The sequence below is a fragment of the Amblyraja radiata genome, chromosome 5, assembly GCF_010909765.2.
Source record: "Amblyraja radiata isolate CabotCenter1 chromosome 5, sAmbRad1.1.pri, whole genome shotgun sequence".
Classification (NCBI taxonomy): domain Eukaryota; kingdom Metazoa; phylum Chordata; class Chondrichthyes; order Rajiformes; family Rajidae; genus Amblyraja; species Amblyraja radiata.
In genome coordinates this window covers 7,285,577-7,310,027 of record NC_045960.1, presented here as the reverse complement: position 1 = coordinate 7,310,027, position 24,451 = coordinate 7,285,577, and the positions used below count along the sequence as shown (strand labels likewise).

Below are 24,451 nucleotides of genomic sequence, written 5' to 3'. Positions count from 1 at the left end.
GGAGGAGGCCCAGCACAAAAAGGTCGGATTCGGAATGGGAGGGGGAGTTGAAGTGCTGAGCCACAGGGAAATCAGGTTGGTTAATGCGGACCGAGCGGAGGTGTTCGGCGAAACGATCGCAATAGTCACAAATTGTTGAAGCAACTCAGCAGGTCAGGCAGCATCTCTGAAGAACATGGATAGGTGACGTTTTGGGTCAAGACCCAAAGAGTCACCTATCCATGTTCTCCAGATATGCTGCCTGACCTGCTGAATTACTCCAGTACTCTGTGTCCTTTTGTGTATTATGCTGCATCTGCAGTTCTTTATTTCTATGTTTCCAGCATTTTCTGAGTTTATTATAGATGTCCAGTATCTTCAGTTTTTCTGATTGAGAATTTATATTTTTTTGTTGTGCTTCACGATTTTTTGTGACATTGCTTGGTAGCCAATGGCACACCCATTGTCCTCTGAATGAGAGTTCCGCCAGACTTACCAAATAGTGAAAGGCCTGGATAGAATGGATGTGGAGAGGATGTTTCCACTAGTGGGAGAGTCTAGGTCCAGAGGTCATACTCAGAATTAAAGGACGATCCTTTAGGAGGGAGATGAGGAGGAATGCCTTTAGTCAGAGGCTGGTGAATCTGTGGAATTCTTTGCCAGAGGCGGCTGTGGAGGCCAAGTCAGTGGATATTTTTAAGGCAGAGATAGATAGATTATTGATTAGTACGGGTGTCAGGAGTCATGGGGTGAAGGTAGGAGAATGGGGTTAGGAGAGATAGATCAGCCATGATTGAATGACGGAGTAGACGTGATGGGCCGAATGGCCTAATTCTGCTCCTATCACTTATTACCTTATGACTTTTCTTCTCAGTTATGAGGCCTAGTGGGATTTGAACCACAACTATTTTACCTTTGTCAATCGCTTCCTCTCTTTCAAGCCTTAAGCAAGATCTCTGATCTTTTTCAAAGCAGTGAATGAATGGTGAAAGTAAGGTGCATCTGAGGAATTCATTGCCACAGGTGGTGGAGGTCAAGTCTTTGGGTAGGTTTAACAAAAAATTGACAGGTACTTGATCAGTAAGGGAGTCAAAGGTTACGGGGAAAAGGCAGGAGAATAGGGAAGAAAAGACAGATTTAAATTTAAAGGCGGAGTAGATTTAAAGGCGGAGTAGATTTGAGGGGTCGAACGGCCTGATTCAGCTCCTATGACTTAAGAACTTATGACTATCCACAATCCTCGAAACTTAAATCCTTGAAATGACCGGTTGTCTTGATCGCACCTAGCTGGCTCGAAGGGCCGAATGGCCTACTCCTGCACCTATTGTCTATTGTAACTTCTTGAGCCCAGCAATGACTTAGACGGGTTGTGCATTTACAATATTTAGTGTTTAGTTTAGAGATACAGTGCAGAAACAGGCGTTTTGGCAGACTGTCCGTGCCGACCAGCGATCCCCGTACACTAATCCATCCGACACACGAGGGACAATTTTTACCGAAACCAGTTAGCCTACAAACCTGCATGCCTTTGGTGTGTGGAAGGAAACCGGAGCACCTGGGGAAAGGTCACGGGGAGAACGTACAAACACCGTACAGACACCACCCGTAGTCAGGATCGTACCCGGGCGTAGTGAGGCAGCAACTCTATCGCTGTGCTACTGTCACACATTTCTTTTTCAAATTTCCAGCAAATGCAGTTTTTGTTCATTTTTGCACCAAACCTTATTTTTCCTAATTATCGTGAGGTATAGGTAGAATCTTGATTCCAGCAGCATCGCAGCCACACAGACTCAGACAACACACAAACCATAAATTATAGATAAATCATACTAGACATTGAAAAGAGAAACACTGCAAAAACACGACATCAGTGCAGGAACACAATTAGAAAACATGTCCATGGTAGTGCCGAACCTCTGTGGTTGAGCTGGGATTCTTCTTAGGCCCCCTTCGGTCATGGCTGACCATGGGTGTCTCCAGGGTGCTATTCCCTATATGGAGGACGCCTGTGCGTGACTATGTTTAACGTGGGGAGACTGGTGCACAGACAGCCACCACACGGTCCTTGACAGATCTGGGTCAGGATCCAGTGGCATGGAGTCCAAGACGACCGGAGACCATTTTCTGCTGCAGCCTTCATCCGCTTTCCCAGACGTTGTGACGCTCCACTAAGCTATTTACAATATACATCAATGATTTGGACAAAGTAACGTTAGCAAATTTGCAGATGACACAAAGTTGGGGGGCAGTGTGAACAGTGAGGAGGATGTTATGAGAATGCAGGGTGACTTGGACAGGTTGATTCCTGCAATGAGGGGATTGACATATGAGGAAAGGTTAAGTAAGCTGGAGCTCTACTCTTTGGAGTTTAGGAGAATGAGAGGCGATCTCATTGAAACATATAAGATCGTGAGGGGCCTTGATCGGGTGGATGCACCGAGGATGTTCCCAATGATCGGGGAAACTAGAACTAGGGGACATAGTTGCAGAATAAGGGGGGGCTCTTTTAAAACTGAGATGAGGAAGAACTTCTTCACCAAGAGGGTGGTTAATTTATGGAATTCACTGCCCCAGGGAGCAGTGGAAGCAGAAACGTTAAATATATTTAAGTCTAGAATATATGGTTTTTTAGCTGCCGAGGGGATAAGGGGCTACGGGGAGAGGGCAGGGATATGGACCTAGGTATGGTTAGTATAGTAAGACCTGTGTGATCTCCTGGACAAGTGTCGATCGCCTGGATTGGGGTCGGAGAGGAATTTCCCGGATTTTTTTTCCCGAATTGGACCTGGGTTTTTATCCGTTTTTTTGCCTCCCCCAGGAGATCACGCGGTTCTTGGGGTGGAGAGGGGTGATAGCGGTATGAAGGGGAGGGTAGTGTCTTGTGTTCTGTGTCTTGTGTCTACTGTTTGTGGGTAAGTGTGTCTGTTTAGTGTTCAGCCATGAGCGAATGGCGGTGCGGGCTCGACGGACCTGGTGGTCTACTCTCGCACCTACTTTCTATGTTTCTATGTTTCTATGTTGGGGGAGTGGGCAGATGCATGGCAGATGAAGTTTAATGTGGATAAATGTGAGGTTATCCACTTTGGTAGCAAAAACAGGAAGGCAGATTATAATCTAAATGGCGTCAAGTTGGGAAAAGGGGAAGTACAACGGGATCTGGGGGTCCTTGTTCATCAGTCAATGAAAGTAAGCATTCGGGTAGAACAGGCAGTGAAGAAAGTGAATGGCATGTTGGCCTTCATAACCAGAGGAGTCGAGTATAGGAGCAAAGAGGTCCTTCTGCAGTTGTATAGGGCTCTAGTGAGACCACACCTGGAGTATTGTGTGCAGTATTGGTCCCATAATTTGAGGAAGTACATTATTGCTATTGAGGGAGTGCAGCGTAGGTTTACAAGGTTAATTCCCGGGATGGCGGGACTGTCATATGCTGAGAGAATGGAGCGGCTGGGCTTGTACACTCTGGAGTTTAGAAGGATGAGAGGGAATCTTATTAAAACATATAAGGGTTTGGACACGCTTGAGGCAGGAAACATTTTCCCGATGTTGGGGGAGTCCAGAACCATGGGCCACTGTTGAAGAATAAGTGGTAAGCCATTTAGAACAGAGGTGAGGAAACATTTTTTCTCACAGAGAGTTGTGAGTCTGTGGAATTCTCTGCCTCAGAGAATTTCTCTGGATACTTTCAAGGGAGAGCTAGGTAGGGCTCTTAAAGGTAGCAGAGTCAGGGGATATGGGGAGAAGGCAGGAATAGGGTACTGATTAGGGATGATCAGCTATCCTCAATCAGACAATATTAGACAATAGCCGCTATTGTCTAATATACTTCTGGTATCACTGTAGAAGTGGATTATGAGAGAGTGAGATGGGAATATCTTCTGATATTTCAGAAGATTCTTCTGAAAGCTCACACCACCAGACTCAGGAACCGTTTCTTCCCCTCTGTTATCAGGCTTCTGAACAGACCTTCCTTAAACTAGCGTACTGTCCGATTCACCTCTACCACATTGCGGACATTGTACTGTGGAATTGGTGTTTTGCAATGATGAGAACTATCACTATTAGTTCTCTTGCTAAGTATTCTTGCTATTGAGGGATGATCACATTGAATGGCGATGCTGGCTTGAAGGGCCGAATGGCCTGCTCCTACACCTATTGTCTATTGTCTATTGTGTATACATGGGTTTGACGTGAATATATTTATGTGTAGTATGTAGGAAGGAACTGCAGATGCAGGCTTAAAAACAGGCACAAAAAGCTGGAGTAACTCAGCGAGTCAGGCAGCATTTCTGGAGAAAAGGAATTGGTGACATTTCGGGTCGAGACTCTTCATCGCACTTCTTCTTGAGTCTGAAGAGGGCCTTGACCTGAAATATCACCTATTCCTTTTCTCCAGAGATGTTGCCTGACCCACTGAGTTACTCCAGCTTTTTGCTGTCTGTCATTTATGTATTGTATTATCTAATGTGATTGGATAGCATACAAAACAAAGTTTTTCACTCTACCTCGGTGCACGTGACAATAATAGCCGTAAACCTGAACACAAGCATAGATTCTGAATGGGCTGGAGCGAAATCAGCAGGAGTTTGCCTCTTAATAGGATGTTGAGCAAGTGTGTAACTAAGATTGCCTGTGGCGGTTTCAGACAGCACTTCTTTCTCCGAAACACCACACCCAGAACTGCTTTAATAAAAAGCATGGAGCCATTCACTGTTGGGACTCTTACAGGAAGAGTGCTTAGAATCTGGCTACCAAACAGCAGCCAGCACCCATGAAACTATATCCAGAAAGAAGCAATCTCCTGGAAACTGGAAGGAAAAAAAATCTGAAGTCATTAACAAGAGTTTATGTATAACATTATCGGTTTTGTTCCACTTGGTTAGCTTGCTGATGATTTTCCCTAAGGATGATTAAAAAAAAAACATTCTACTTTGATAGCTTCTTATCAGTTCCCTCAAATGTCTCCAAACGGTTTGCATTCATGGAATTACATTATCGGTAAAAGACACAGCCATTTTGTGCAGAGCCAGGGACTCGAACTCTGTAAGCAAATGAATAATGAGTTAATCAATTCTCGGTAGTGTTGGTTAAGAGGGAAATATGTTACTGACACTGAGATGGGGCTCCATAAACAGCTGGTGCTGAATAATTCCTAACATTATTGCTGTCTCTGCACTAATGACGATCCAACTCTCACCGTGAGCCTCTTAGTAACCACTTATATATTGTACGAGAGCGTGCCTGGCTTCCCAAACTGCAGCTTCGCACATCCCTCTTATTAGCTAGCTGTGTGGCCGTTTTGAGGTTTGCTAAGCTGGAGACTTGTTTGTGCTTTTCCTATCGATTGTATGATTATGAGCACGCAGACCTAGATTTGTGCTTTCCATTGCAGTATTCGGAGAATACTGCATTCACAGAGGTGTCATCCTTCAGATAAGATATTAAGTCAATGCCTGTGATTTATGATATCTTGTGGGCATTATTCACAGGATAACAAGAGAATTCTTCCTATGCCTTGGGCAATACTCCACTCCGCCCTCATCGCCAGTCAGATGTTTCCATTAATGGAAGCTTGCTCTGCCCAAATTGGCCGGCACCTCCATATAAGTTGATTCTATTTTAATTCTGATTCTTTCACAGTGAAACATTTCTGGAAATCCTGACGACATCCTCTCACCTTAAAGTTAGAGGGCACAGCTTTAAAGCCCTGTCCCACGGTACGAGTTCATTTCAAAAGCTCTCCTGAGTTTGCCCTGATTCGAACTTGGAGATTTACGGTAATGGCCACTCGTCGGTACTCGGGGCTCTCGTGGACATTTTTCAACATGTTGAAAAATCTTCACGAGCCTTCCCGTGCTTACCTGCCGTTAGCGAGTCTTCCCGAGTACCTGCCGCTAGCGGTACAAGCCGCTAAGAGACGTCCCCGAGCTCCGACGCACCCGCTACGTTCATTCTCCGTGCTTACCACGAGTTTGATTATTTTTTTAAACTCGGGAGAGCTCTTGGAATGAACTCGTACCGTGGGACAGGGCAATTAAGGTGAGAGGCAAAGTTGGAAGGAGATGTGCAGGGCAATTTTCCTTTTACACAGAGGACGGTTGGTGCCTGGTTCCCTCTTTCTCGTTCACTATCCCATCACGCCAGGGGCAATTGACTGAGGCCAATCTACCTACAAGAGTCTGCATGTCCTTGACCAAATGAAATCCATGCCGTTACAGGAAGTACGTGCAAACTCCACACAGACAGCACCCGAGGTCAGGATCAAATCCTGGTCTCTGCCGCTGTGAGGGAGCAGCTGTACCAGCTGCACCACTGTGTGCTGTCTTTAGCTGAGAGATGGTTTTAGTTGGAATGATGGTGTTGAAGGCAGAGTGTTAGTCAATAAGTAGATGTCTGACGTTGGTGTCCCTGTACTCGAGATGTTCCAGCGATGAGTGTAGGGTTAAGTGGATGACGACCACATGGGCGCATTGAGGTGTTAAGTGGATTGCGGGCGGCACGGTGGCACAGCTAGCGCCTTACAGCGCCAGAGACCCGGGTTCGATCCTGACTACGGGTGCTGTCTGTACAGAGTTTGTACGTTCTCCCCGTGACCTGCGTGGGCTTTCTCCAAGATCTTCGGTTTCCTCCCACACTCCAAAGACGTACAGGTTCATAGGTTTATTGGCTTGGTATACATGTAAAATTGTCCCTAGTGTGTGTAGGATAGTGTTAATGTGCGGGGATCGCTGGTCGGTGCGGACTCGGTGGGTCAAAGGGCCTGTTTCCGCGCTGTATCTCTAAACTAAAATTAAAAACTAAAACTGTAGACCAAGGCTCTCTGGGAGTTGATGTGCACCATCACCAGTCTCTTGATACACTTCATGAGTACATGCCAGACAATAGTCATTAAGGCACTTTCATGGTGTTTTTCTTGGCGCATTGATAGTGGTCTTTTTAAACCAGGTGGGAATCCAAGATTGGAGTGTTTAGAGACACAACGTGGAAACTGGCCTGGCAGCCCACCGAGTCCACGCCAACCATCATTATTTCATCAACCGTCCGCATTAGTTCAATGTTATCCCACACTCGTCCACTCTTTACACGTGAGGAGCAATTGTACAGAGGGCCAATTAACCTACAGACCCACACATCTTTGGGATGTGGGAATTAAACCGTAGCACCCGGATAATACCCACGCGGTCACAGGGAAAACGTGCAAACTCCACACACTGACAGCACCCGAGGTCAAGTTAGAACCGGGGTCTCTAACAGCGACGCCAATGAGAGGTTAAAGATGTCGGCAACAATTCCTGCCAGCGGGTTCAAGCAGATCGTGAGGGGCTCCATCCATGGCCGTTGCTTTCCACGCATTGACTGGAAGGCGGACCTGACATACACGACACTCACTGCAGATAAAGGCGCACCCAAGGCCATTGGGGTGGGTGACGTCAGGCCATCGACCTTCTGTTGCAAATAAGCATTGGATGCATTGAAATTGTCAGGAAGAAATGCATTGTTGCTTGACATTCTGCCCAACATCCCTTTATAGCATCTGCAGTATTTACTTTTACCTTAGACTTTAGAGATACAGCATGGAAACAGGCCCTCCGGCTCACCGAGCCCGCGCCGACCCGCAATCACTTCATATGCTAGCACTATCCTACACAGGGATAATTTTACTGGAGCCAATTAACCTTCAAATAGCCCTTGCTTTCCCTCTCTCTCTCCATCCCCACCCTTTCCCATTTCTCCCACCAGTCTTACTGTCTCCGACGACATTCTATTTCTGTCCCGCCCGCTCCCCTGACATCAGTCTGAAGAAGGGTCTCGACCCGAAACCTCACCCATTCCTTCTCTCTAGAGATGCTGCCTGTCCCGTTGAGTTACTCCAGCATTTTGTGTCAACCTTCAAACTTGTACGTTTTGGGGATGTCGGAAACTTTAGCACCTGGAGAAAACTCACACAGGTCACTGGGAAAACATACAAAATCTGTACAGACAGTGCCAATAGTCAGGATGGAACCCGGGTCTCTGGCACTCTGAGGCAGCAGCTCTAACGCTGCACCCACCGTGACGCCAACTTCTGCCATCTAGTCCTCCCCAGATATAAGACAGAAGGATTGTAAGTGTTCTACCCTATATTTAAAAATGGAAATAAAAATAAATCTAATTATTTCAAGCAAAATAATAATCTGGAGAAAAATTACCAGTCACTTGGCCCAAACATGGAATACCAGAGAAGAAACTTGATCGAGATCTTTGATGAGGAATGGACATCCGAAAAGCATAGGCACAAAATGCTGGAGTATCTCAGTTGGACAGGTGGTATCTCTGGATAGAAGAGATGGGTGACGTTTCGGGTCGATACCCTTCTCCAGTAAAGCTTGTTTGTCTTTTAGCAATATTGAAATAGGCAACAGCAAAGTGAATGCAAATGAGCTTGAAAAAGTTGTATTGCATGGATGCTTTTCGGACTGATGGCAGGACCACAGTGGCATTCTCAAAGTGTAATACTAGATGATGGTGGGGGAAGACTAAACTCTGAATGCTGATTTAGTTGAACAAACCTGTTCACTCTCTTCCTCTCTCTTTAATTTAGTTTAGTTTAGTTTAGAGATACAGCATGGAAAGAGGCCCATCGAGATTGCACCGACCAGTGATCCCCCCCGTACATTAGCACTATCCTACATACTAGGGACAATTTATACAATTTTTTTACCAAAATGCTGGAGTATCTCAGTTGGACAGGTGGTATCTCTGGATAGAAGAGTTAGACTTTAGACTTTACAAACCTACAAACCTGTACATCTTTGGAGTGTGGGAGGAAACCCACGCAGTCACAGGGAAAAGGTACAAACTCCATACAGACAGCAGTCGTGGTCGGGATTGAACCCGGGTCTCTGGCGCTGTGAAGCAGCAACTCCACTGCTGCACCACCATGCCGCCCCATTTGACCTTTCAAAATCTGAATGTTGACTCATTTTTCCATTAGCACTAATTTAGGTCGCAAGACATTCTGCCCATCGAGTCTGCTCCGCGATTCGATCATGGCTGTTTTATTCTTCCTCTCACCCCATTCTCCTGCCTTCTCCGTGTAACCTTTGGCACCCTTATTAATCAAGAATCTATCAATCTCTGCTTTAAAAACTACCCATTGACTTGGCCTCCACAACCGTCTGTGGCAATGAATTCCAAAGATTCACTGCCCCCCGAGTCGCCAATGTAGCATAGTTTATTATTGTCACGTGTACCGAGGTACAGTGAAAAGCTTTTCTTTGCGTGCTATCCTGTCAAAGAAAGGACTATACATGAATGCAATCAACCCGTTCTCAGTGCACAGATAAAAGTGTTGACAATATTCATTTGTGCAACAAGATGGAATGGCATTCTCCACAGTAAAACATTAACAAGGTCTTAATTTTATACCATTTCGTGCAGGGATGGAATATCATTCTGCTAAAGCACTTCTTGGTACTTTTGTAATCAACTCAATTACTCAACGAACCAGAGATGACACGATGGCTGAATGTAATAATTGCTGTAGTACTAAAACTGTGTAGAGCACTGTCTCCTCAGGCTAAACAGCTTCCTATCAGTTTAGTTTAATTTAGAGATACAGTGTGGAAACAGGCCCTTCGGTCCACCATGTCCACGCGGTCCAGCGATCACTCGTACACTAATTCTATTCCACACAGTAGGGACAATGTACAAAAGCCAATTAACTGGCAAGCCTGCAACATCTTTGGAATGTGAGAGGAAACCGGAGCACCCGGAGAAAACCCACGTGGTCACGGGGAGAATGCGCAAACTCCGTACAGACAGCACCCGTAGTCAGGTTCGAACCTGGGTCTCTGGCGCTGTGAGGCAGCAACTCTATCGCTGCGCCACCGTGCCGCCCCGGTTCTGAAGAACAGCGCCACTCCAGAACCAAGATTAGCCAAACCCCGCTGAGTCACTCCAGCATTTTGTGTCTGTCTTCAGTATACAGTCGCCATTTTGGGGCCATTTTCAAGTCCCTTCCTGACCTGACCATGATGGCACGTTGTCATGGCGACGTTGCAGGGTCGGCTTGGCCAGGCATGGCCATGATGTCCTCCGCCGCTGTTCCACCGCTGCAGGCCGTGTCCGGTCCACGCACTCAGCCTCTTGGAGCGGCGCCTGGTCCAGCCGAGCCCCAGGCTGCTGCAGGGTCTCCAGCGGCCCACCCCACCGTCGAGGCACATCAACTGGGCAGTGGGCATCCCTGTCTTCCTGTACACTTCCGAGACCCGAGGAAAGGGACGTCGGTTCAATGAACGATCCAGAAGGGGAGGGACGACGGTTCGCTGAATAATCTAGACTAATAAGACGCCTGAAGGCCTTGCAGAATCCTGGGACTCGCCTGGATCCGCGCCGCTCCATAAGACTGAGCGAGCAGACCGGACTTTGGAAATGGTGCCAAATCTGGCAACTCGGAAAAAAGGTTTTCACTGTTTTGCATGTGGGATAATAGCACACCAGTGAAGCATTGAACTGAGCTCCTGCAGTGGGTAGGAGTACATCAAGGTAATGGAAATACAACAAATGGTGCCTCCATTAACATCTCAACAGTATTGTTCTCTCGCAGGTCAATATCCCTAGTATTGTGGCCCCAGTGCTAATCAGTCAGCAGAAAAGGACAAATCAATAGCATGAGAATACTTTAGTTTAGTTTAGTTTAGAGATAAGGCACGGAAACAGGCCCTTCGGCCCACCATGTCCGCACCGACCAGCGATCCCCACACATTAACACTATTCGACACTCGGGACAATTTTTACATTTACACCAAACCAATTAACCTACAACCCTGTACATCTTTGGAGTGTGGGTGGAAACCAAAGATTTCGGGGGGAAACGACGCAGGTCACTGGGAGAACGTACAAACTCCGTACAAACAGCACCCGTAGTCAGGATGGAACCCGGGTCTTTGGCACTGTAAGGCAGTAACTCTAACCCAGGGGTGGGGAGCCTGCGGCCTTAAGGCCACATTCGGCCTTCTAGGCCATTAAGTGCGGCCTTTTGAATGAATCCAAATTTTGTAGAACAAATCCTTTTATTTTTATTTAAGAAGGAACTGCAGATGCTGGAAAATCGAAGGTAGACAAAAATGCTGGAGAAACTCAGCGGGTGAGGCAGCATCTATGGAGCGAAGGAAATAGGAGACGTTTCGGGTCGAGACCCTTCCTCAGGTCTGAGAAATTCTCCCTTCTCCCTTCTGGCTAGAATGCCTGTGCTTTATCGGGAGGAGTCTGACAAGCTTCAGACCTGAAGAAGGGTCTGGACCCGAAACTTTGCCTATTTCCTTCACCCCATAGATGCTGCTTCACCCCGCTGAGGTTTCTCCAGCATTTTTGTCTACCTTTTATTTTTATTAATATGTTTTTGTTCGTTTTTTATTATTTTTATTTTAATCTTAAAATGAACGTATATAAAATACCAAAGAGTAAAAGAAGATTCAACAAAATAATCCTTCCCAACTGACAGCCACAATTAAAACATTAGTAAGTCATGAGGGGGATTTTAACAAAATAATGTACATTTTGAAGTATATTTAATTGAAGTTTCTTGGATGTGGCCTTATTAGATTACAGCTAACAATGCGGCATTCCAACATGAAAAGGTTCCCCACCCCTGCTCTAACCCTTAGCCGCCGTGCTAGATTAATAGTTGCTGTAAAAGCAGATCTGAAGATCTGTTGATATATTGATAGGCAACATCAATTAGAAAACCCAACTTAGGACTTGCAAAACAGATCCAATTGTGAGCAAAAAATGACGTGCAGGGCACGTTTTTTCACAAGGGGAGTGTCTGGAACTCATTACGGATGGTGGTGAAAATAGATACGATAGTGGCATTTAAGAGGCTTTTACAAAGGCACATGGTAGGATATGGATCATGTGCAGGCAGAAAGGATTATTTAATTGGAATCATGTTCAGCACAGATATTGTGGATTGAAGGTCCTTTGGACTACTTTAGACTTTAGTGTCGAAAAAAGCCCTTCGGCCCACTGAGCCCGTGCTGACCAGCAATCACCCCCATACACTAGCATTATCCTACACACTCGGGACAATCTACAATTTTACAGAAGCTAATTAACCTACAAACCTGTATGTCTTTGGAGTGTGGGAGGAAACCGGAGCACCCAGAGGACAGATCAAACCCAGGTCTCTGGCACTGTAAGGCAGCAACTTTACTGCTCTGCCACTGTGCTGCCCTGCTCCTGTGCTTTACTGTTCTATGTTCTATATTCTCTGTACGACATCCACCATCATGCACACACTCCTCCCACTGGAGTCCCATCCACTCACCACCGCGATAGAGAGAGAGGGAATGCCGGGGTTACTCGGAGTTGGAGAAATCAATATTCATACCGCTGGGGTGTAAGCTGCCCAAGCAACATATGAGATGCTGTTCCTCCAATTTGTGATTAGCCTCACTCTGACAATGGAGAAAACCTAGGACAGAAAGGTTCCTTCCTACACATTCGTCCTGTCATGTTTTATTCAGGTTCTCTCTTCAGATGAAAGGTAGACACAAAATGCTGGAATAACTCAGCAGGACGGGCAGCATCTCTGGTAAGAAGGAATGGGTGATGATTCGGGTCGAGACCCTTCTTCAGACCATCATCTAAGGACTGTTTTGCTTCCTCAATATTTACGATCTCTGACGTGTAAAGGGATCGCCAAGAATATGGAGGGAGAGATTCAGGAAGAGACCCAAACTCAAATAGACTTGGGCTGCACTGTGGCGCGGAGGTAGGGGCAATTTACAGCAGTCAGTTCTTTGGAATGTGGGAAAAAACCGTAGCAGCCGAAGGAAACCCACACGGTCACAGGGAGAGTATGCAAACTCCGCACAGACAGCATCCATAATCAGGATCAATCCCGGGTCTCTGTTGCTAAAAGGCACCTCTAAATGGGGAGAGAATCCAGAAATCGGAGGTGCAAAAAGACTTGGGAGAGCTGGTGCAGGATTGCCAAATAGTCTGCAAGTCGAATCGGTGGTAAAGAAGGGAAAAGCAGCGCCAATATTTATTTCAAGAGGGCTTGAATACCAAAATAGGGATGCAATGCTGAGGCCCTATAAGGCGCTGGTCAGGCCGCATTTGGAATATTGCGAGCCATCTTGGGCACCATATCTTAGGAAGGATGTGCTGGCCCTGGAGAGGGTCCAGAGGAGGTTTACAAGAATGATCCCACGAATGAGTGGGTTAACATATGATGAGCGTTTGTCGGCACTGGGCCTGTACTCGCTGGAGTTTAGAAGAATGAGGGGGGACCTCATTGAAACGTACAGAATAGTGAAAGGCTTGGATAGAGTGGATGTGGAAAGGATGTTTCCACTAGTGGGAGAGTCTAGGACTAGAGGTCACAGCCTCAGAATTAAAGGACGTTCTTTTAGGAAGGAGATGAAGAGACATTTCTTTAGTCAGAGAGAGTTGAATCTGTGGAATTTATTACCACAGGCGGCTGTGGAGGCCATGTCAATGGACATTTTTAAGGCAGAAATAGTGGTACGGGCGTCAGAGGTTACAGGGAGAATAGACAATAGGTGCAGGAGTAGGCCATTCGGCCCTTCGAGCCAGCACAGCCATTCAATGTGATCATAGCTGATCACCCCCAATCAGTACCCCGTTCCTGCCTTCTCCCCATCTCCCCTGACTGCTATTCTTAAGAGCCCTATCTAGCTCTCTCTTGAAAGTATCCAGAGAACCAGCCTCCACTGCCCTCTGAGGCAGGGAATTCCACAGACTCACCACTCTCTGTGAGAAAAAGTGTTTCCTCATCTCCGTTCTAAATGGCTTATTCCTTATTCTTAAACTGTGGCCCCTGGTTCTGGACTCCCCCAACATTGGGAACATGTTTCCTACCTCTAGCGTGTCCAAACCCTTAACAATCTTATATATTTCAATGAGATACCCTCTCATCCTTCTAAACTCCAGAGTGTACAAGCCCAGCTGCTCCATTCTCTCAGCATATGACAGTCCCGCCATCCCGGGAATTAACCTTGTAAACCTACGCTGCACTCCCTCAATAGCAAGAATGTCCTTCCTCAAATTAGAGAAGGCAGGAGAATGGGGTTAGGAGGGAGAGATAGATCAGCCATGTTTGAATGGCGGGGTAAGCTTGATGGGCCGAATGGCCTTATTCTACTCCTATCACTTATGACCTTAAGGCAGAGGTCTAGCCCTGCCTGACAGCAACAGAAACCCAGGCTTGATCCTGAACTGCGGGTGCTGCCTGTGTGTGGAGTTTGCATGCCCTCCATGTGACAGCGTGGGTTTTCTCCAGTCCACGTCCCAAAGCTGTGCGGGTTTGTGGGTCAATTGGCTGCTGTAAAATTGCCTGTAATGTATAGGTAGTGGACGAGAAATTACAATCAGTCTTTCAGACTACATTTTCAAGGCCGACTCATGAAAGCTGGCCTCTATAATGCAAGCAGAGAATAACTAGGGGTGAGGGGTGGGTGTAAAGTGTACTGTCTGTTATCAATTATCTCCCATGTTATACTCTTGTAATAACTCGCCATTAGAATTGAAATGCCTTCTTTCACGTTTTCAGTTCAATACTGGTCCCAACACTGGCAGCTAAATAATTGTAAGGAAACAATTGATTTTGTTTTGGTCTTGTAATGAAGGAGCATGGCCTGTATAAGAGGCATATGAAGAGACATTTAAAAAGGTGGGAAAAGGTCTCCAGTTTGTATGTAGCAGACTTTAATTATTTGGATTTTTACATGACTTGATTGAGGTTCTGAAGGGCCACAAAACTCATTCTGACAAAACTGCCGGAATAAAAAAGTCCTCATTGTGCATCTCAATGAAATGCAAATTAACTCTCTGCTCTGAAGTTCTGAATGTATTCTCTCTCAGAGCGAAGAACTCCAGCATTTAAATTTGCCCTTGGTTGTACTCTCTGGGGTTGGAGTGGATCTTCTTATTGATCGAGTCTCCAGGCAATTTGCTATCTAAGCTCTCATTTTAGCTGGTGATAAATCTCAATGCCAAATCTCCTCTCTCCTTTCTCCTCTCTCCCCTCCCCCTCCCGTCACCCTCGAAACAATACTAATGACAGAAACCCCATAGCAAGAGCGTCTACTTCGCGGGGGGGGGGGGGGGGGGCTGGAAACTGGAAGTATCCTGAGCTAATTCTGCTACCACCATCATCTATTGCAACAAGTGATGGCTCCCACTGATTGTCGCCGGAAACTCGCGTCCTTTTCAGGACGGACGATGACAGAGATGTCAACATTTGAAACATGGAAGATGGACACGAAAGAAGAAGAAGAAGAAGAAGAAGAAGTAACAGCAAAGAATTTGCGCATGTGACATGGCAATGTTTGTGTTCTTTTGATGCATGAACTGCATTGGATCAAGTAGTGTTTCTGTCTTGAATCTATAGCCACAGTGTAAGATTCTGGTGGAAAAGATACAGGTAGATTGCTTATACAACATAGGTAAATAGCCGTTGCAGTTGTATAAGACGTTGGTGAGGCCGCATTTAGAGTATTGTGGTCAGTTCTGGGCACCGTGTTATGGGAAAGATGTTGTCAAGCTGGAAAGGGTGTGTAGAAGATTTACAAGGATGTTGCCAGGACTAGAGGGTCTGAGCTACAGGGAGAGGTTGAGTAGGCTGGGACTCTATTCCTTTGAGCGCAGGAGGATGAGGGATAATCATTTAGAGGTATACAAAACCATGAGTGGAATAGTTCAGGTACATGCACAGAGTCTCTTGCCCAGAGTAGATGAATCAAGGATCAGAGGACGTAGGTTTATGGTGAAGGGGAAAAGATTTAATAGGAATCTGAGGGGTAACTTTTTTACACAAAGAGTGATGGGTGTCTGGAACAAGCTGCCAGGGGAGGTAGTTGAGGCTGGGACTATCCCAACATTTAATAAACAGTTAGACAGGTACATGGATAGGACAGGTTTGGAGGGATATTAACCAAACGCAGGCAGGTGGGAACAGTGTAGCTGGGACATGTTGGCCAGTGTGGACAAGTTGGGTCGAAGGGCCTGTTTCTACACTGTATCACTCTATGACTCAATGATAGTGGCATTTTAGAGACTTTTATGAATTTGCAGGGAATGGAAGGATATGGATTATGTGCAGGCAGAAAAAATGTATTCTTGGCATCATGCAGAAACAAGGAACTGCAGATGCTGGCCTACAAAGAAGAAGACACAAAGTACGGGAGTAACAGCTGGTCAGGCAGCATTCCTGGAGAACATGGACCAGTGATGTTTTGTGTTGAGGCCTTTCTTTAGGTCTTGGCACATTGTTCGCCTCAGACATTGTGGGCTGAAGTGCCTGTTCCCGCCCTGTACTGTTCTATGTTCTATGTGCTGTTTGTTGTCACCCCTAGCTCAAAATGATCTATTCTACAGTCTACTTGATCTACGTTCCCTTTGATATCTAATTTTCACACCTTACCCTTCCGTATCTCCCTTTTCCTTGCCTCTTAGTCTGAAGAAGGTCCTTGACCCAAAACATCACCCATTCCTTCTCTCCAGAGATGCTGCCTGTCCCGCTGAGTTACTCCAGCATTTTGCTTCTATCTTCTGTGCCGTTCTATGTTCCAAATAAACCTAAAATATCAAGCAGTACAGTTCATATCATTTGGTCACACCAATTTGATGGACAGTAGGTTCATGACAGTAGGTGATGGACAGTCCTGGCCTGGTTCGGCAACTTGAACGTCCAGGAGCGGAATAGACTGCAAAAGGTTGTGACCTCTGTCCAGTCCATCACCGGCTCTGATCTCCCCACCATCGAAGGGATCTATCGAAATCGCTCCCTCAGAAAGGCAGCCAACATCATCAGAGACCCACACCATCCTGGCCACACGCTCATTTCACCCCTGCCATCGGGAAGAAGGTACAGGAGCCTGAAAACAGTAACGTCCAGGTTTAGGAACAGCTTCTTCCCTACAGCCATCAGGCTATTAAACACGACAACAAATAAGCTCTGAACTACATTAGTATTATTATTATTGCACTATATTTGTTTATTTAATGAGTATGTGTGCATGTGTATACAGACACACTGAACTTTTTTTCTCCCGTTATGTACTATGTTTACATATTCTGTTGTGCTGCAGCAAGTAAGAATTTCATTGTCTTGTCTGGAATATGACAATAAAACACTCTTGAGTTGTTATTAATTTGGCAGGTAAGGGCAGCATAGTGGTGCAGTGGTAGAGTTACTGCCTCACTGTGCCAAAGATCCGAGTTTGATCCTGACCTTGGGTGCTGTCTGTACGGAGTTTGCAAATTCTCCCCGTGACCGCATGGGTTTTTTCATGATAGGCTGGTTTCCTCCCACATCCCAAAGACGTGCACGTTTGTAGGTTAATTGCCCTATGTAAAATTGGCCCTAGTGTATAGAATGCGAAGGTGGTGTAACTGAGAACTCGTGTGAACGGGAGATCCTTGGTCGGCACGGACTCGTTCGGCCGAAGGGCCTTTTTCCACGCTGTATCTCGAAACTAAATAGTTAATTTAATATCATATGGATCTGTTTGTTCTTAATCTTCTACCACAGATTCATCACAGACCGTGGGGGAAGATTCATTGGAGGCCTTCATGACTGATATCAAAATGGGAGCAGCCATGGATAGCGTCACGCGTAAAAAGCTCCACCTAGAGTCTTTCGAGCTGAAAAAGGAGCAACAAAGATTGCGGAAACTAATAAAGATTGTGACACCTGTGGATCTACCAGAGCTCAAAATAGAGTAAGTGAATAACTCTCAGCTAATTGAGGCAGCGCTATCATTTGGTATGATATATTACTTTGGTATGGTAGTTTATTTGCCACATGTACTGAGGTACAGTTTTTGTACCTCATTTTTGTATATAGATTAGTGCAAGAAGCACTATACATAAGCACTTGCATACATCTTAGATAAGTATGACGATAGACACAAAAAGCTGGAGTAACTCAGCGGGTCAGACTGCATCTCTGGAGAAAAGGACATTTCTGGTCGAGACCCTTCTTCAGACTCACAGATACAGTACAAGTGTGTAGCAGCAGTACACTGAGTGTACAGAGTCGCCAGTTTGGGGCCATTTTCAAGTCCTAGTTGTTGTAAGTGCAGGGTTCCTGACCTGACCATGAAGGCCCGTTGTCATGGTGACGTTGTAGGGCTGGCCTGGCCAAGGGTGGCCGTGGTGTCCTCCGCTGCTGCTCCACTTCTGCAGGCCGCGTCCGGTCCACGCGCTCGGCCTCTTGGAGCGGCGCCCGGTCCAGCCGAGCCCCAGCCGGCTGCAGGGCCTCCAGCGGTCCACTCCCCCGTCGAGGCAGCACATTCCCTCCCGCAGCCGACCTGCTTGCTGGCCCTCTGTCCGACTCCTTCCACTCGGGATGGGCTATGTGGTATGGGCAAAAGGAAGATGGGAATGCATTGGATGGGAACAATGTGTTGCTCATCTTTTGTTCCACGTGCCCGCCTCACAACGCCAGAGACCTGTGTTTGATCATGGCATCGGGAGCTGTCCGTGTGGAATTTGTTTCACCATCTTCTCAAACACTTTGACAACGCCTGCACCTCTGTATTTTACTTCGGAGTCACGTGAGTGACTACGTGAAGAACCCCGCCAGGACGCATGCATGTCATATCGCTTTCACGCTTGCGAAACGACAGGCGGGGTGGAGCGTTCCCCCGCAGCGGTAAGTTTGAAACCGCGACCTGCAGGTAAGTGATTTACTCTGCGGTAGTTTTTGTCCCCGCGCTGTTTTTACACAGGGGGGGGAAGCTGGACAAAATAGTGTCCACAAGTGCTGCGAGTGAAGCTGGCTGGGGAGGACCGCGAAGTTGCGGGAGCCAGCAGCAGCTGAAGGCACAAGCCCCTTCAGCTGTGCCGACTTTTGGTCCCGCGCCGGCCAGAACACCACGGCCGGGCGGGAGACTATTCAGAATGGGGCCGTCGACTTTGACAAGTCGAAAACGGCCGGAGGCGGGCCCCGTAGCGACAATTTAAACCAGGACCTGCAGGTAAGAGCTGCGGTCTTTTTGTGTTTTCCCATGCTGATTACAGGTGGAGAAACCAACGGGCTGCGACAAAGCTGGTGGGCTAGCAGCGGCCAGCGGCACTTGAATCACCTATAATGGGATCAGCTGTGCCCGATGTCGCCTCCGCACCGGCCAGATCCACTCCGCGGCCGGGCGGTAAGGCAAGACAAAAAACCATAAAAGTCGTGGACTCAGATGAGTCCGACTTTGAGCAGCCGCGGGCGGCCAGCGACCGTGAGCGCTGGAGCCGGATGGAGCGGTGTTTGGAGCATTTGCTCCAATGTGACAGGCTCCGGGAGATGGAGTCGAGTCACTGTGGGCTCTATGTAAAACCCACAGCAGCACCTCTTGTAGGGCTGCACAGTGCTTCTCCCTCGTCAGAGAGGAGTACTGGGGGTCAGTTCTGGGCTGATCCTAAAGAGGGGTTTGCAGAACAGAAATCAAGTGTGCAGGGGGTGCAGGAACGTGAAAATCTACTGGACATGGTGTCCAACTTCATACAGCCAGACCAGACTGGCCAAAACCTGGAGGACACCTGACACTGGGTAACTGTATATCCCGGAATGTTTCCTGTAGTAAATAATTGTATATGGAAACTCCTAAACAGCGGGGATAACAGCTTTCACCCGCACAGTGGATGAGAAGGACCAACAGGATGCACTGGCACTGCTTTGCAACACACGGCCATAGACAGCACCCTTACGCACCCACCAGTAGAACAAGACCGACTGGTGAAAGCTCGAAGGTCCGGTACACCAAACATGAGTCTTTCTTAGGCCATGGCCCAGACCGGCCTTCTTGGAAGATACGCAAACCTCCAACATCAACCAAACCACAAACCCAGACACCGACGCCTCAACATCGACGAAGGATTTACAAAAAGAAGTAAACCTGCCACTGGTAACTATGGAGGTAGGTGGGTCTGGTTCCCTACAAATTGCAGGGAGCATGGAGGTTGGGGGAGGAGATTACTCTCCTTTCTGGATGCATGGAGTATGTTAACTACCGATACTTATATTTTAAGCAGTATCCAGGGATATACAATAGAATTATACACAAGTACAGCCCTCCAGTTCAACATATACCGAACCGAATGTTCGTACTTTCCGGTAAAGAAAAATCAGAAGCGCAGGCTGAACTGGAGCGGCCTTACGCAAAAGGGGTAATTGAAAAATCCCAACACGAACCGCTAGAATTCGTGTCCAATATCTTTACCAAAATCAAAAAAGATGGTGGTTGTTGCATCATCATAGATCTGACCAAATTGAATACATTTGTACAATATATTCATTTTAAAATGGAAACTTTTGTTACTGCTAAACAATTGATTTCCAAAAGGTTACTTCATGGCTAGCATCGATTAAAAAATGCTTACTATTCAGTGCCTATACGAGGTGACCACAGATGTTACTTAAAATTCAACTGGATGGGACAGCTCTGGCAATATAGAGCGCTGCCAAATGGGTTAACACACGGCCATAGACCTCCAGGCTGTTCACTAACATTTTGAAACCAGCCCTAGCGTTTCTACGGAAACGAAAACACATGGTCATGGCATATCTAGATGACATACTTATTGTGGGCAAAACTTTGGAATTGGCCAAACAAACTGTAACAGCCACAAAACAGTTATTTGAAAAACTGGGGTTTATTATCCATCCAGTTAAATCTAAATTAACGCCTTCCACTACTATGGACTATTTGGGGTTCACCATTGACTCAGTTCACATGTCGGTGACTTTGCCAAAGGGAAAGGCTATAGACTTAATAGAGGCTTGCAATAACCTCATTGACATCAGTAACCGTCCATCAGATTGGTAGCAAAAGTAATTGGCAAAATGGTGGCTGCTTTTCCAGCCACACAATTTGGACCTTTACATTACCAAAATTTACAGAGAGCAAAAATACAAGCACTCAAAATCAATGCTGGTCATTTTGACAGACCAATGAAGCTACCAATCAAAGCTATAATGGAACTAAAATGGTGGATAGATAACATTTGGCTTTGTTTCAATCCAAACATTATCAGCAACCCTTCTATGGTGCTACAAACTGATGCCAGTGCACTTGGTTGGGGTGCCACCAATTCCATCTCCAGCTGTGGAGGTAGATGGACTGCTCAGGAGGCATCATTATTACTAACACTGGGCATAAACTACCTGGAAATGTTGGGTGCATTCTATGGCCTAAAGTCATATTGTACTGGGTCATATCACCAGCATGTTAGACTACAGATTGACAATAGATAGATAGATATGCCTTTATTGTCATATATCACCGTGGTAGCATATATCAACCACATGGGTGGAAACAAATCGACATCATGTGACAATCTGGCTAACACAATTTGGCAGTGGTGTATCCAGAGAGATATTTGGATATCAGCTACTTACCTACCAGGTAAACTAAATTTAGTGGCAGACACCAGGTCACGCAAATTTAATGAAAACACCGAATGGATGTTGAATAAAAAGTATTTGCTGATATTACAGCACGATATGGAACACCAGATATCGATCTATTCGCATCCAGGCTTAATCACCAGTTATCAAACTATGTTTCGTGGGAACCAGACCATGGGGCAGCGGCGACAGATGCATTTTCGCTGCATTGGGGGGGGGGGGGGGGGGAAATTGTTTATTTATGCATTCCCTCCTTTCTGCCTCATCAGTCGGGTATTAAGGAAAATCCAGCAAGACTCTGTGTCTGGTATTTTGGTAGTACCCGATTGGCCTACTCAACCATGGTTCCCAGTGATACTGAACATGGTATTAGAACCATGTATCACCATCCCGAATAGACCAGACTTATTGGTTCATCCCGTAACAAGGGATAGCCACCCATGCCATAACTATTTGAATTTATTAATTTGTAGAGTTTAAAAATACCACTACTACAGCTGGGACTGACGGACCGAACAGTGAACATGATTTCGGCGGGCCACAGACAGTCCACCAAAAAACAGTATCTGGTCTATATCAGGAAGTGGGAGGTGTATTGTCACAAAAACAGCATCACCTACAGAGATATGAACATCCCGTCTGTTCTGGAATACCTGGCAGGCCTCCATTATGATGAGGGGCTCAGTTATAGTGCCATCAACTGCGCCAGAAATGCCCTATCAACTTATCTATGGCAAGGAACAGAGCGTCACTCTGCTGGGACTCACCCACTGGTAACAAAACTTATGAGGGGAATTTTTAATACCAATCCCCCAAGAACCAGGTACTCCCAAATATGGGATGTGAGTATTGTCCTGAAGATGCTCAGGAATTGGTCTCCAGCAACAGCTCTGTCCCTACATAGACTGACATTAAAAACAGTCATGCTAATGGAATTGGTCACGGCACAAAGGGTACAGTCATTACATAAATTAAGACTGGACACATGACTTCTTCATCTGAAAATATTACGTTTCATATTTATGAATTAGTAAAGCAGAACAGACAGGGATCAGCAGGCCTCAATATAGAATTTAGGTCTTACCCAACAGATGATCGTCTCTGTATAGTAAGACATTTGTCGTTATACATGGAGAACACGAAAATCATCAGAGGCAATGAGAAGGCACTTTTAGTCAGCCATAAGCAACCACACAAAAGAGTGACGGTCCAGACCATCTCAAGATGGCTGAAACAGGTTCTAATACAGGCTGGGATGGATACTAATGTTTTAAAATCTCATTCCACCAGGGCTGCAGCTACATCGGCAGCTATGCAGTTGGATGTACCAATGGACCAAATCCTCAAGGCAGCAGGATGGTCAGGGGAAAAACATTCCAACTATTTTATCATAAACCAGTCATTAAACCTGGAACATTTGCAGAAACAATTTAAGTTCTGTAATTTAATTACCCCATAAATAGGGGCTATAATTTGTGTTAATCAATTCATGGATTTCAATGTCGGATTCATGTCTAAAATATGTTGACACAATTCCTCCTACAGTCATTAAGGCAGATGTGATGCATGGACTCGTTTCCACGGCATGAAATCACAGAGCTTTGAAATCTTCACGTAGTCACTCACGTGACTCCGAAGTAAAATAGTAAGATTAAACAAGAACTTACCAGTTCGAAGTTGGATCGTTATTTTATGAGGAGTATGTTGAGGGAATACGTGCCCTCCGCTCCCACCCTTGACCAACTGGTATTTCTTCTCTAATCTTACTATGTTTAAGTCATTACAGTTATCTGTGATTTCACACCGCTGCTTTGAAGAATGACACGCATGCGTCCTGGCGGGGTTCTTCACGTATTCCCTCAACGTACTCCTCATAAAATAACGATCAAACTTCGAACTGGTAAGTTCTCGTTTAATCTTACTATTCTACAAGGAGAGAAGCGCTTCAGAGTTAGGAACAAACCATGCAGGAAACGCACAAGCCAGGCAGCATACAAAGTGTGTAGGAAGGAACTGCAGATGCTGGTTGAAACCAAAGATAGACACAAAAAGCTGGAGTAACTCAGCGGGACAGGCAGCATCTCTGGAGAAAAGGAACAGGTGAAGGGTCTCGACCTAAACCGTCACCTATACCGTTTCTCCAGAGATACTGTCTGACCCGCTGAGTTACTCCAGCTTTTTGGATCTATCTTCGGTCAGGCAGCATATGCAGAGAAGGAAAGTCAGTACTTTTTTTTTAGTCTGATGCCCTTTCATCAGAAGGCAAACTTTTTTCTCAGGGTGGAACCGGTAGGGCCGCTACCACACAGCGCCAGAGACCCAGGTTCAGTCCTGACCTCGGGTGCAGACTGTGTCGACCCCACATGGGTTTCCTCCCACGTCCCAAAGACGTGCTGGGTTGTAGGTTAATCGGCCCTCTGTAGATTGCCCCTACTGTGTAGGGAGTGGATGAGAAAGTGGGATAACATAGAACTAGTGTGAACGGGTGATGGATGGTCGGCGTGGACTTGGTGGGCCCGTTTTCATTCAATCAATTCAGTGAAAACCTTATAATCAGATTTTCACCACTCACGTGCACACTGTGTGATTAGTGGCTGTGTGATTAGACACAGTGGCTAATTAACCTGACACAAAGCTGGGTGGCAGTGTGAACTGTGAGGAGGATGCTATGAGGATGCAGGGTGACCTGGACAGGATGGGTGAATGGGCAGATGCAGTTTAATGTGGATAAATGTGAGGTTATCCACTTCGGTGGCAAAAACAGGAAGGCAGATTATTATCTGAATGGTGTCAAATTAGGAAAAGGGGAAGTACAACGGGATCTGGGGGTCCTTGTTCATCAGTCGCTGAAAGTAAGCATGCAGGTACAGCAGGCAGTGAAGAAAGCGAATGGCATGTTGGCCTTCATAACAAGAGGAGTTGAGTATAGGAGCAAAGAGGTTATCTTACAGTTGTACAGGGCCCTAGTGAGAACACACCTGGAGTATAGTGTGCAGTTTTGGTCTTCAAATTAGAGGAAGAACATTCTTGCTATTGAGGGAGTGCAGCGTAGGTTCACAA

At 46.2% G+C, this 24,451-nt stretch overlaps 1 protein-coding gene across 2 annotated transcripts in view; it reads left to right on the top strand.

Moving 5' to 3' along the window:
- LOC116972961 (solute carrier family 4 member 1 adaptor protein) overlaps positions 1-24,451 on the top strand; it is a 222,838-nt gene that overhangs the window by 104,906 nt on the left and 93,481 nt on the right. For both annotated transcript variants that reach the window (XM_033020562.1, XM_033020561.1), the window contains one exon: positions 17,522-17,711. In XM_033020562.1, the coding sequence (XP_032876453.1) occupies positions 17,522-17,711 (190 nt within the window). The remainder of the gene's footprint in view (positions 1-17,521; positions 17,712-24,451) is intronic.